Raw genomic sequence first — 14,479 nt, forward strand, 5'->3', positions numbered from 1 at the left:
TAGTTATAGTAAAGATGTGTATTATTATTATTATTTGCAAATGTGCATTATGAACATCGGGACCATGCATCAAACAAGCTACAAACCAGACATGGTATCCTGCATCTACAGGCAACAGTGTTTTTAGCGCTGTGCAAAGAAAGAGTTCTCAGCACCATGCCAGTAACACTGTCATTGATTGACACTGATGTGTCCCGCACTAGTCACACGAAATCTTATGAAAGTGAAACTATCCTCCAAAGTAATCGCCCGAGCATCATCCCAGAACCACACCTTCTCCCAGCAAACCAATCGTAACTTTCATAAAAGTGACCAAGTGCATGACACACACACTGTCACAGGAATTGTTCCTACGTTCGATAGACTCAACCTACACTATGCATATTAAGCAAGAATTGTGGTGTAATTACCATAGTTTTGTAGCTAAATTTTCTGTGCCTAAATTTGCACATTTCATATAACTGTAAAATAGAACATGAACACTTACCATGGTAAGCAGTCTTCAGTTTCCTTATTGTTGCATTGGCCTTGTCGAGCTCCTGAGATGCCATTGTAAGCACACACTTGTTACATGCGATTTACATAAGGTACCAAACTTTTTATTTTGCAGTCAGGCATCTTTGCACCATTTGGTTCTAGTGTACATGAATGTGTACCAAGAATTACAGAAATAAATAAAAAAACACATAATGTTGGGTAGTGAACTGGCATTTCATTTGAATATGTGTAGAAGCGGAAGATGCACATGCCTGCTGTTTCTTCATGACTTCTTTGCATATTCGTTGGTTTTCAGCACAGATGGCCATGACTTCGCTGCTAAGGCTTCTAAGAATGAAACACTTGCATGAAAAGGGTGGCCCACACTATTTTCCATAACGAATCAAGATTCTGAAGTGCTGATCAAACACAACATACCTGTCCACCCCTAGCAACAGATTCACCTGTTCATGAGCTAGTTGTAAGCTGAAAGAAGAAAGCAAGAGCAGCTCGGCAGTTCAAATAACAATGGGCTCAAAATGGTTCATGTCTTAAAGAAAATTGGCCTTTACTCTCATTCCTTTGAACTAGACATACACAACAAAGCAGATCTAAAGATTTAATTTTACTTGAAAGCCTGTGAATGAAATTCACTTTTCTTTAATTCTGTACAGAATGATATAACAGGTTTTTGAAGAAATTCACATCAGTATTATGGATGAAAGCTTGTGTTTATACTTCAACAGTTGACTTACCTTGGCAGCAGTGACGATTCTGAGGCGAAGCTATTGATGTTGGCAACATGCTCTTCAAGCAGCATGTGCTCACTAACAAAAGAAGAGTAAGCAACAAAGTTTGACTTCACATCGTAAGCATGGTTGCCATACAGATTTCATGAGAGAGAAATGCTCTACTTGCCTTTCGAGTGCGCCTGTCGAGGCCGGTTTTCTCGCTGAAAAATACAAAAACACTTGTTCAGTGTGCTTTCATGCATACTAGGCAAATCTGTCTTTTCTGCAGCGAACCCAAATCCCTGAACCATTTGCTTAGACTTGAGGTCATTTTTCGTCGGCTTGGCCACAGTTTGACTGCCCGTCATCGCTTCCTCCGGAGCCTGCTTGCCTCAGTACAGGCACATGTATGTGCGCACTTCGCTAAGCTTGTGTTCTTAAATAATAATAATAATAATAATAATAATAATAATAATAATAATAATAATAATAATAATAATAATAATAATAATAATAACAACAACAACAACAACAACAGTAATAATAATAATAATCACCATCCTCAGCCTGGTTACCCCCACTGCAGGGCAAAGGCCTCTCCCATACTTCTCCAACAACGCCGGTCATGTACTAATTGTGGCCATGTTGTCCCTGCAAACTTCTTAATTTCATCCGCCCACCTAACTTTCTGCCGCCCCCTGCTACGCTTCCCTTCCCTTGGAATCCGGTCCATAACCCTTAATGACCATCGGTTATCTTCCCTCCTCATTACATGTCCTGCCCATGCCCATTTCTTTTTCTTGATTTCAACTAAGATGTCGTTTACCCGCGTTTGTTGCCTCGCCCAATCTGCTCTTTTCTTATCCCTTAACGTTACACCCATCATTCTTCTTTCCATAGCTCGTTGCGTCGTCCTCAATTTCAGCAGAACCCTTTTCGTAAGTCTCCAGGTCTCTGCCCCATACGTGAGCACTGGCAACACACAGCTGTTATACACTTTCCTTTTGAGGGATAGTGGCATCCTGCTGTTCATGATTTGAGAATGCCTGCCAAACGCACCCCAGCCCATTCTTATTCTTCTGGTTATTTCAGTCTCATGATCCGGATCCGTGGTCACTACCTGCCCTAAGTAGATGTAGTCCCTTACCCCTTCCAGTGCTTCGCTACCTATCGTAAACTGCTGTTCTCTTCCAAGGCTGTTAAACATTACTTTAGTTTTCTGCAGATTTATATTTAGACCCACTCTTCTGCTTTGCCTCTCCAGGTCAGTGAGCATGCATTGTATTTGGTCCCCTGAGTTACTAAGCAAGGCAATATCATCAGTGAATTGCAAGTTACTAGGGTATTCTCCATTAACTTTTATCCCCAATTCTTCCCAATCCAGGTCTCTGAATACCTCCTGTAAACACGCTGTGAATAGCATTGGAGAGATCATATCTCCCTGCCTGACGCCTTTCTTTATTGGGATTTTGTTGCTTTCTTTATAAAGGACTACGGTGGCTGTGGAGCTGCAATAGATATCTTTCAGTATATTTACATACGGCTCGTCTAGACCCTGATTCCGTAATTCCTCCATGACTACTGAAGTTTCGACAGAATCAAACACTTTCTCGTAATCAATGAAAGCTATATATAAGGGTTGGTTATATTCCGCACATTTCTCTATCACATGATTGATAGTGTGAATATGGTCTATTGTTGAGCAGCCTGTACGGAATCCCGCCTGGTCCTTTTCTTGACAGAAGTGTAAGGTGTTCCTGATTTTATTTGCGATTACCTTAGTAAATAGTTTGTAGGCAACTGACAGTAAGCTGATCGGTCTATAATTTTTCGAGTCTTTGGCGTCCCCTTTTTTATGGATTAGGATTATGTTAGCGTTCTTCCAAGATTCCGGTACGCTCGAGGTCATGAGGCATTGCGTATACAGGGTGGCCAGTTTCCCTAGAACATCATCCTTCAACAAATCTGCTGTTACCTGATTCTCCCCAGCTGCCTTCCCCCTTTGCATAGCTCCCAAGGTTTTCTTTACTTCTTCCGGCGTTACCTGTGGGATTTCGAATTCCTCTAGACTATTCTCTCTTCCATTACCGTCGTGGGTGCCACTGGTACTTTATAAATCTCTATAGAACTCCTCAGCCACTTGAGCTATCTCATCCATACTAATAATGATATTGCTGGCTTTGTCTCTTAATGCATACATCTGATTCTTGCCAATTCTTAGTTTCTTCTTCACTGCTCTTAGGCTTCCTCCGTTCCTGAGAGCATGTTCAATTCTATCCATATTATACTTCCTTATGTCAGCTGTCTTACGCTTGTTGATTCACTTAGAAAGTTCTGCCAGTTTTATTCTAGCTGTAGGGTTAGAGGCTTTCATACATTGGTGTTTCTTGACCAGATTTTTCGACTCTTGCTATAGCTTACTGGTATCCTGTCTAACGGATACCACTGACTTGTATTGCACACTTCTTAATGATGTTCATAAGATTGTCGTTCATTGCTTCAACACTAAGGTCCTCCTCCTGAGTTAAAACCGAATACCTGTTCTGTAGCTTGATCCGGAATTCCTCTATTTTCCCTCTTACCGCTAACTCATTGATCGGCTTCTTATGTAGCAGTTTCTTCCGTTCCCTCCTCAGGTCTAGGCTAATTCGACTTCTTACCATCCTATTGTCACTGCAGCGCACCTTTCTGAGCCCGTCCACATCTTGTATGATGCCAGGGTTAGCGCAGAGTATGAAGTCTGTTTCATTTCTAGTCTCACCATTCGGGCTCCTCCACGTCCACTTTCGGCTATCCCGCTTGCGGAAGAAGGTATTCATTATCCGCATATTATTCTGTTCCGCAAACTCTACTAATAACTCTCCCCTGCTATTCCTAGTGCCTATGCCATATTCCCACACTGCCTTGTCTCCAGCCTGCTTCTTGCCTACCTTGGCATTGAAGTCGCCCATCAATATAGTGTATTTTGTTTTCACTCTACTCATCGCCGATTCCACGTTTTCATAGAAGCTTTCGACTTCCTGGTCATCATGACTGGATGTAGGGGCGTAAACCAGTGCAACCTTCATTTTGTACCTCTTATGAAGTTTCACAAGACCTGCCACCCGTTAATGCAATAGAATTCCTGTATGTTACCAGCTATATCCTTATTAATCAGGAATCCGACTCCTAGCTCTCGTCTGTCGGCTAAGCCCCGGTAGCACAGGATGTGCCCGCTTTTTAGCACTTTATATGCTTCTTTTGGCCTTCTAACTTCACTGAGCCCTATTATATCCCATTTACTGCCCTCTAATTCCTCCAATAGCACTGCTAGACTCCCCTCACTAGATAACATTCTAGCGGTAAACGTTGCCAGGTTCATATTACAATGGCGGCCTGTCCGGTGTTTTTATATAGTTTGCTCTAAACCACTCTCATACGCATTTCACGACACGTAGGCGAGGCGAAAAGAAGACTGCTTGTCCTAGTTACTGGCGTCACACGGCGCACTTTCGATTGCGATGGAGCCCGATCGGGATCGAATTTCTTTTTCGCGATTGGCTCATGTGCGCCAAGATGCGGGAAGGAGCCGATCGCGGTCTAGAAATTCGAACCGGATCCTGAGCGATCACGATAGAAAGCAGCCGTGTGACACCGCGGTGTTAGGTGAACAGCACCATTTTATGCAGAATACAAAAATGTCCTTGCTTGCCTTCATGATCGATCTTGAGGCGTAGTATCAACTCTTCCAAGGTCTTTATGTAGTCGTGAATAGACGAAAGCACCCCATCATTGATCTGATCGCTTGACGATCCGGAGCTGCGTCAGGGTATATTGAGAATGTGTGATTAACAGAGATATAATGGTTTATGACGTGCTGGAAACTTACCCACTCATAACGTTTTGTGCAGCGTAACAATGGCAAAGCCACGAAGACGCTAAATTCAACTCGATCAGGAAGAGCTCGAACGTTCGAACTTTCCCCGACGAGACCGACCAGAAGACACATTCAACTAGATCAATCACCTAACCTTGTTTCTAGTTTCGGTTTCATTTCTTAGCGCTTACTTTCTTGTTGTTCTTGACTGAAAGAAAAAAACAACAACATAATGTTTACTTGAAATATGAGAAGAGGAATCGACTGCGCGATTTTCGTTATTAACTACCATATGTAGTCGATGTATACAATGAAGACAAATTAAATGATTAGGTAAAGGGAAATGAAAGTGGACGAAAAAACAACTTGACGCCAGTAGGGAGCCGAACGCACAGCCTCCACGTGCAGATATGTGACATGTGTTTCATTAAATTAATTATGGAAGTCCTTTTATTTTGCAAGTACTCACAACCCAACGACACAACTAACTTAAATATATTTAGGATGCGTTGTGGGCATAGCTTGAATATCCAGGTTAATTATTTCGCTTCTATTGTACTGCCATTAAAGCAGCGCGTGCCTTTTGTGAGCCATTCAGAGTATGCTTATATGGTAGTAAAAGGATCACCATCTACTCTTAAGGATAATCAGAAACACAACGAAGCACAGACCCCAATGAAGTGCGCAGCTCTACCTGCTTCAACACTTGTATAACTTTACACGGAGGCCAGTCGAGTGCTCCCTAAAGTGCCTAAAGTACCTTAGTGCTACCTGGGCCAAAGTTCTCGGGCACATAGGCTTCCTCACACAGGTTCGAGGCAGCGGTCAGGGGCACCAGGAGCGGCCGGAGGTTATTCGTCTATTTGACTTCACCGGTAAACAACATGGCGCCGAAAGCTCGGTTTCAAGACGGTAAGATGACAAGCTATCTCTTAATTTAGTGCTTAATTGTTGATGTGAAGCACTTATAGCGTATTCAGAACTCCGGGGAGTTATTTTAGTAATTCTGAGAAGGTTTGGTCGTCAAATACGCGCTGGTATGAGTTGAATAGCCAAGTGGGAATACGAGTTTGTTCGCGGCATTGTTGTATCCGTTTCTACCAACGGTATCAGCATCCGTAGGATCGTCGTATTTCCTTCACCCGTGATTTACTTCAACTCCTATGTCCGTCTTGTGCTCCACCGCTCAATTGTTGCCGAGTGTAACTCTTGGCTTGCTTTTTTTTTTTTTCTAGGCGAGAAGGTTCTATGTTTTCACGGGCCGCTGCTGTATGAAGCTAAGGTAAGTAGTTTTGACAGTATTTTGCACTTTGGATCCATCTCACTCCGAAGCCACGTCTTTCATTATATTTTTGTTTCAGTGCATCAAGGCACAGGTTAAAGACAAGCAAACCAAGTACTTCATCCATTACAGTGGCTGGAACAAAAAGTAAGAACCGTCTCAAGATATCTTGGGTCATGCTTTGTGTCACGTGGCCTTTGCCTCATCAGCGACTTCGCCATTTCAGTAAGCTGTTAAGAGGAAGCTTTAGCTTGGTTGCTCCTATTTAAATACATCTAAAAGGAGAATTCGTTTTTCTCGGCAACCACTGCACCAAATTTGACAAAGTTTGTTGCATTTAAAATAAAACTGAAAACACTGACTGTTGGTTTCGAATTCTTGATTTAGGTCGTCAATTTTTTATTAAAATTGGCAAAAATGAACAGTTTCAAAAAACGAAACAATCAAGTTTACAGCTCTGTAACTCGGCAAGGAAAAATGAGATCACAATTTTGTGAATTGCATATAATAGATGCATATTTGGTGCAGTGGTTGCCTAAAGCGGCCAAAATTGATATGTTACACATGAATCTAAAAGAAAATATCACACAAACTTTAGAGCTATATCAGTTCGAAAACAGCAAAGCAGTTCATGCCGCTAAAATGAAAAATGTAAAGGCCATGAAATGGGTAAGTTGAGGACAAATATTTTAATAAAGCTTTGTCATTCAAGGACCTTGTTTTCATTTTTGTACAAATGCAACGGCCAGGGAAAAATCTTATTGACGCTGTCCTTTGCTCCAATGTATTGCGCAAGAGCAGCTGTCACTGGTCATGTATTGTGAGTAATTTCACCGAAATTATAGTCGCAACAGAGAGCACATATAAAAAGCTGGAGTTCTGCAAAATATACGAGGGCGAGGCAACTGGAAGTGAGCCTGTGCGAATATATGACAAACGGCATACTTTATTTAAAAGTAGTCTCCATGACCATTTAGACATTTGTCCCACTGACTAACGAGTCGCATGATTTCCATCTCATAAAACTCCTTGGGTTGCTGCTTGAAAGAGTCTGTAACTGACTCTTTCGCGTCCTCGTCCGACACATATCTGGTTCCCTTGAGCTGTTTCTTTAATTGCCCCAAAATGTGCAAGTCGCAAAGCGACAGGTCTGGGCTATAAGGCGGATGTTGGAGCGTCTCCCACTTGAACTTTGCCAGTTTTGTGTTCACCACATCAGCTACGTGGGGACAGGCATTGTCGTGGAGCAAGATGACTCCATTTGTCAATTTTCCACGTCGTTTGTTCTTGATTGTGACACGCAGTCAATCCAGCGTTTCACAATATTGGAAACAATTGATAGTCTCTCCAGGTTTAGCAAAACATAAGTCAACAACACATTTCTGGCGGAAGTGACTGCCTTTGCTTTCTTTGGGGTGGTGAATTCAAATGTTTCCACTGTAAGCTTTGCCGTCGTGTTTCAGGCTCGTTATAGTGGCACCATGATTCATCCCCGGTCACAATTGCAGACAAGAAGTCGTCACCCTCATTGTGATACCAGATCAGATATGTCAAGGCAGCGCCGAACCTCTCCGTCTACTGGCGGTGGTTCAAAATCTTGGGCATCCATTGCGCACACAAGAGCCAATAACTGAGATGGTCATGAATTATGGTGTGAACTGAACCGTGGCTGATGTTTGCATGCTCTGCCAATTGACCGATGCTTATCCTCCGTGCTTGTTTAACCAGCCCATCAACCTTTGCAATTGTATTGGGATTGATTGCACAGCGGCTTTGGCCCGGTCTTGGATCGTATTTGCAACTTTCACGTCCTTCTTTAAACTTATTGCTCCAGTGCTTCACAGTGGCCAATGAAATGCCAAGTTCAACATACACGGCAGCGATACGGCGACTAATTTCTTTTTGGGAAACACCTTCAGCTGTCAAAAACCTCCCTACACCACGCTGTTCAACTTTTGGAGCATCCATTATGTCAAGCAACCATTTTCAACCCAGGGTATGAGAGCATTAAACAACATTTATACCCACATTTGTGTGTCACTTATGTGTCAAAGGGCACAAAAGTGTCAGCGGAAACAAAGTTCACTGCGTGCACACACACAGAATCTCGCAACAAGATATTTAAATATATATGTATAAGTCTCCAATAAATCTATGTATCTAAGAAAAAGTCACTGTATATAATGCATCAAACAAGGCAAATAAACATGCTGTGCAATCACAGATTCACAGAAGCCTAAGGCTTCATGGGGCTGACGCCTCGATGGGATCGTCCTCTATCTCGCTTGGGAGCACCACGCAGACGCATAACTCCTTGCCAGCAGCACGGCACACATCACAGGGGACGCTTTCTCAGCAGACGTGCTACGGCGCCGCGATCACGTCGGAGGCGTCCTGCATCGGACGCTGCACCTAGGAATCGCGCTGTGAGCGGAAAAAGGAGCCGCGTCGCCTAAACATGAGGGTTCGATTGACACATGCTGGAAGTTGGAAGGGGAGCGAGCGAGAAAACTTATTAAACGCAAGGGTATTGGGGCATCCTCGCACCAGTCCCCGCACGGCCCCAATGCGCTCAAACGAGACGAAGGGGAGACGCGGGCGAGTGGCACGCCACCTGTCGGGGCACCGCCATACATTGCGAGGAGGGGGTCTTCTGTGTTTGCCGCAAGATGGCTCTGCGTGTGTGCCAAGCGCAGAAGAAATGTAGCGGAAACATACTTCGCTACTCGTTCAACTGCGACTTCTGTAATTTACATGCTCATAATTACCGATATACACCAAAGTATAACTTTCTATGGCACGTTTCTAAGGCAATACTGCATTCACTAGAGGTGCTTTTGTCCCGCTTTGAAGCACCGAACTTGTGGCTGAGTGGTAGCGTCTCCATCTCACACTACGGAGAAGACCCTGGTTCGATTCCCAACCAGCCCATCTTGCAAGTTGTTTTTATTTATGAATTTCCTTCCGCCATTTCTCGCTCACGGCCAACGCCGCCGATGACACTGGCTTTTCTGCGACACGAGCTCCTTAACGCTGCTGCGTTAAAACGCTTGTGCTCTGGCTGGCTGTGGCAGCCCACGGGTAGCGAGAAAAAAAATATGGAAGAGGCTCAATGTGCCCTCGTGGATAAAAGTCAAAGTACAAAAAAAGAACAACATAAGAACACAATTATCTTTGCTGGCTTTAGTGTCTTGACATGGATGCTTTAGCGCAGGTGAAAAAAATGTTGATATTCTGTTCTGTGACATGATGGCATAAATGAACCACCACAACGCTTCGTCTTATTGGACCTCGCTGCACGCCTGTCAACTTGTCTGATAGTGTGTTGATTTGGCTTGTCCTGTTGTATGGCCCGTTGTGCAGCTTTAGAATTCTGAAGCCAAAGAACCTTTGACGCCCAATGTTTGTAACAACATTAAACCCACAAATTTCCGGAATTGAAAATCTAATGCACAACTTTGGAAATGTCAATGCGCTGTTCGTGTCAAAAGTTTATGAGAACTTTATACCCATAAAGTTTCAGAACTAAAATCCATGCGCTCTGTGGATTCAGCGGCTTCCGCGAGATGCCACGACAAGCCCGCTCCTCATTGAAATGCCCTTGAGACTTTGTGCTCGGATAGGGTTGCCTGCTTGCCTGGGTTATGTGACTCCAGGTGCAGGGGTGTTGCCACGAAATCCAGCCAGAGTTCGCAATGTTCATGCTGAAATGTCTTTTTGAGCACGAAAAAGAGATTCTAGACAAAATCCAGAATGATTTCTGGGGCCGGGGGTTGTTTTGGTCGGCGGTGCATAACAGCATGAATAAATATCGCAAGGGGGTGGGGGTGGGAGACCCCCTCCCCGGCAGGCTGTTGTAACGCGCTGTATGCCGGGGCAGTGTACAGGATCGTACGTCGGACATAACAGAGAGCATAGATAAAGTACAAAGGTTGGATAACCCACCGTGGTTGCCTAGCGGCCATGATGTTGAGCTGCTAAGCATGAAGTCCCGGGATCAAATCCCGGCCACGGCGGCCGCATTTTGGTGGGGGCGAAATGTGAAAACACCCGTGTTTTAGGTTTAGGTGCACGTTAAAGAACTTCCAGAGTCCCCCACTACGGCGTGCCTCATCGGATCGTGGTTTTGGCACGTAAAACCCCATAATTTCATTTTTAATTTTAAAGTATAAAAAGGTTTGGGTATAGTGAAGGAATTGCACCATACGTAGTAAAGCATTTGCAAACTTTTGGGCAAATTTCTCACAGTGATAAAACAAACCGCATTCTGACAGTTCCATTGAAAAAGTAATTTACAATAATGTAACTATCACTGATCCGCCTAGTGTTGCTTGTGCGTTCGTCATCACTTGTATGAAATTTATAATAGTACCCATGCTCCTTCTGTTTATCATACGAGTTGATGCAACCAATCTTTCTTTTTGTTTCCTGTAACAGCTGAAGAAGTCCTTACTGATATTTACAACTTAAAGAACATAAGTCCTGGTCTTGATGGAATTTCCGCATTTCATTTAAAGCTTGTTGCACTGACTATTTCTGATGCTCTCAGTAACTTAATTAACCTCATGTTCAAAACCGGTATATTCCCTAGAAGTCTAAAAGAAAGGTAAAGCAATTCTTCCTGTTCATAAAAAGGGTGACAAAGCTCAAGTCGGAAACTATCGTCCTATATGTATTTGACCTTCAATTAGCAAAGTTGTAGAAAAATTAATACTTAGTTGTATTAACAGCTGCCTTAACAAGTTTAGCTTGCAGGAACCCTGTCAGTTCGGTTTTCGATAAGGAAGTTCGATTAATACCCCTGTCACACGGCAAATCTAATGTCATTTACAACGAATGACATTCGCTGATAATGCCATTTGTTTGGTGTCACACGGTAAAACTTAAGGACATTTTCAAAAATGACATTTACAAACGAATGAGTTCGCCAAACTCATTCGCATTCGTTTGGAAGTGAATGTGTATCCTCGATACCACGAGTTTACCAGTGTTTTGCAAACAGTACATGCTTCTTTTTTGTTTTAACAAAAAAAAACACTATTATTTTATCCATTTTATTACCTAATTATTGCTTTAACGACATTGAAGACCATCACGAGCGTAAATACAGAAAACTACTCTCAGTCCAGTGACCGGACAGCCGTCTTTAGCTTTCACTGCAGCAGTCGTGTTGGTTCGCACCGGAGCATCGGCCGCGGCCGCTTCAATTGACTTCGCGTAAAAGCGTGCGCGTGTTTTCCTGTGGCACGCGCCAAGAATGAGATTAGAAGCCCGCATGCACATCAGAACGGCGATGAGATGCAACTGCCCTTCTCGTACCACTTTAGCAGATGTAGTGGACGCGCCTATCGTTCTCTTTGCCCTGTTGCTTGCCTTAGCTTTGGCTCGGCTTGGCTCGACTTCGTTGTCAATGCGACAAGTTAGCGATCGAACGCTACGGTTTGAAAGCAACGATCACATATTCTAGTGAAATTGAGCATATTGGAAAATAATTATTGGACAAAAGTGGGTTTGAGGCGTGTCATTTTTTTACTATCGTCATTGTCATCATTTTCAAATGACATTAGTTTTCGCCGTGTGACAGCGCGCTGTGATAATGACATTAATCGCAACAAATGTCATTTGTTGGAAATGACATTAGATTTGCCGTGTGACAGGGGTATAACTTGCCTTTGCTAACATTAACTGATTATATTCGACATTCACTTGATCTCGGATACTTTGTTGGCTCGGTCTTTTTAGACTTCACTAAAGCCATTGATACAATAAACCACAAAGATTTGTTTACTATACTGGAGTCTATTGAAATTTCTGGTCCAGCTCTTAATATATTAAAAAGTTATCTATGTAATCGTGAATTAAGAGTTTACACAGACGGGGCTTTCTCTGAAAGCAAAATTATTAACCAAGAAGAGCCTCGAGGCTCGATTTTAGGTCCACTATTATTTTCCATTTATATAAATGATTTACCTGACTGCCTTAATTGTATCCTATCTATATTATATGCAGACGATACGACTGTTGCCCTCTCAGATAAATTATTGCTTTTGCTAACTTTGAAACTAAACAGTGATCTGTCAAAAATTACTGAATTGTGTAACGCGAATTTTCCAATTATAAACCCTACAAAAATGCAATTCATGTTATTTAAGTCATCACAGAGACATTTACCTTGCTCTTCGACCATAACTCTCAATGGGCATCACATTCCTGCCTCCACTTGTGCTTTTTTCCTCCGCATCAAAGTAAATTCCCACCTTAAGTTTACTAACCACACTGCACACATCAAACAAAAAACAGCATTTGGCATTAGAGCACTGCTAAAATCATGTGCATTTTTTTCCAAAGAAGCATTATTATCGTTATTACTTCGCTTTCATTCAGAGTCATCATTTATGGTATCGCTTCTTGGGGTAATACTTATCATTGTCATCTTTCCTCTATTGAGCATATTCAAAATCAGGCTATCCGCATTATAACGCAAAGCCATTTTCTTTCTCTAAAGCCTCTTCACAACTATCTACAAACCACATTCATCAAGTTACTAATTTGTTTAACTATCATTTAGCTATATTATTTTTCAAATTACTAGCTGAACAAGTTTCTTACAACTTCGTTAGTTCTGATCTCCTTTTTAATCCTAATAACACAAGGTTTGCAGCACAAGGAAATTTCTTGTTGTCTTTGTCATACTAATTATGGAAAAATGACTTCCGCTTTTTGCATGCTTAAACTTTGGAACAGTCTTTCATATTCTATTAAGTTGTCATCTACCTTGTACTCGTTCAAATAGGAACTCAAGAATTATTTGCTGTCTGATTAATTTCCTATAATGTTATTTTGCTAATTAGAAGCTGTGTACTTACCATTGATGGTGCATCTTTCCTCTTCCTTTTGTCTTTTATACATGTCATCTCTCATTTTCTTGGTTATATTTTGCTTATATTATATTTTGTTTCTCTGCTCTGTATTTTCTTTATTCTTTTATATAACTTCTAATCCAAGGGTCCCAGTGCAGTCTCTGACTTTGGACCCTTGTCTGTATACCATTTCTTGTAACAAATTGTGATGAACGAATAAAAAACTGAACCTGAAACCCCTTGGACTTCCAGAAGGTGCGAGAACCTTTATGCAGCATTGCTGACTTTGGCGTGTGAGTTGCCTGAATTGGCATACATCTGCTAAGGTTTTCTGCATAATGCTTCGTGTGTAGCAGCAGTTTGAAGCACTTTGAAGATTTGATTTCATATTCATCAGTGCTTATCCAACTATATTGTGATTGCAGTTGGGACGAGTGGGTTCCTGAAAGCCGTGTACTCAAGTTCAATGATGTTAATCTCCAAAAGCAAAAGGAACTCGAGAAGGCGCACCTGTGAGCATTGCTTTCTTTTTGTTGTGCTACATTGTGTGGTATTACATGCAGTGAGCATGTTTTGCAGCATGTGCATCGTGTTTCATGCGGCTTCTGCATATCTTGCTGTTTGCCTCCAAGTGCTTAAGCATATCTGTTGCTGTTGGCTTCAACTTAAGCCAGGTGTAAAAGGCACATTAGTAGCTGCTACACACAGTGCTTTTGATATTGATTTTTCTTGGTTATCTAGCTATTCTAATACATGCACCTGGCTGTTGTGCATCCCTCGAGATCATTCTGCCTGTGCTGCATAATGCATACAGTTGTACGTTTATCACACTATAGTGCATTGCAAGAGCTAAAATTTCAGGGGGATTTTTGTGGCAGCAAAACTTAATACAGGCAGCTATGGAAAAAAAAGATCACATCATGCAGATTCACCACATGTGATTATATGCCCTAGAATACCACAGATCACTTCTCATGGGACGGCTACTTGAATCATTGTTTATTGATTTTAAATCTTTACAGCGGATAAAGGGCAGAAGAGTCCTTCTCTTGTCTTGTCTTGATTTTAACTACTTTACAGCGGATAGAGGGCAGAAGAGTCCTTCTCTTGTCTCCTTTCTGTTTTTTGTCTGCTGTTAAACTCAATTCAAAGGACATAGCAGCCAGAAGACATATTACATAAATGTGGGCAGGGTTTCAACAAAGTTTTGTTAGGAAAGTTTTTCAGTCAGGTACATGTTCACAGGGGTCTTACTCTGTATAGAAAGAGGCTC

At 42.2% G+C, this 14,479-nt stretch overlaps 2 protein-coding genes across 4 annotated transcripts in view; one reads left to right on the plus strand and one right to left on the minus strand.

The window, feature by feature from the left end:
* Positions 1–5,235, minus strand: part of LOC142571922 (serine/threonine-protein kinase ULK3-like) — a 62,408-nt gene extending 57,173 nt beyond the window's left edge. Inside the window, exons 1-7 of one of the 2 annotated variants that reach the window (XM_075680639.1) lie at positions 5,077–5,234; positions 4,900–5,006; positions 1,396–1,429; positions 1,233–1,304; positions 916–963; positions 750–825; positions 488–539 (exon numbers count right to left, since the gene is read on the minus strand). In XM_075680639.1, coding sequence (XP_075536754.1) covers positions 488–539; positions 750–825; positions 916–963; positions 1,233–1,304; positions 1,396–1,429; positions 4,900–5,006; positions 5,077–5,084 — 397 coding nt within the window. In that variant the 5' untranslated portion in view covers positions 5,085–5,234. Of the gene's footprint in view, positions 1–487; positions 540–749; positions 826–915; positions 964–1,232; positions 1,305–1,395; positions 1,430–4,899; positions 5,007–5,076 lie in introns of both variants that reach the window. The other variant, XM_075680640.1, reaches the window with a different exon arrangement.
* Positions 5,236–5,461: 226 nt separating this feature from the next.
* The window catches only part of MRG15 (mortality factor 4-like), a 65,528-nt gene continuing 56,510 nt past the window's right edge, over positions 5,462–14,479 (plus strand). Inside the window, exons 1-4 of one of the 2 annotated variants that reach the window (XM_075680644.1) lie at positions 5,462–5,976; positions 6,300–6,346; positions 6,426–6,493; positions 13,632–13,718. In XM_075680644.1, coding sequence (XP_075536759.1) covers positions 5,949–5,976; positions 6,300–6,346; positions 6,426–6,493; positions 13,632–13,718 — 230 coding nt within the window. In that variant the 5' untranslated portion in view covers positions 5,462–5,948. The remainder of the gene's footprint in view (positions 5,977–6,299; positions 6,347–6,425; positions 6,494–13,631; positions 13,719–14,479) is intronic. The other variant, XM_075680645.1, reaches the window with a different exon arrangement.

Source organism: Dermacentor variabilis, chromosome 2 (assembly GCF_050947875.1).
Source record: "Dermacentor variabilis isolate Ectoservices chromosome 2, ASM5094787v1, whole genome shotgun sequence".
Lineage (NCBI taxonomy): Eukaryota > Metazoa > Arthropoda > Arachnida > Ixodida > Ixodidae > Dermacentor > Dermacentor variabilis.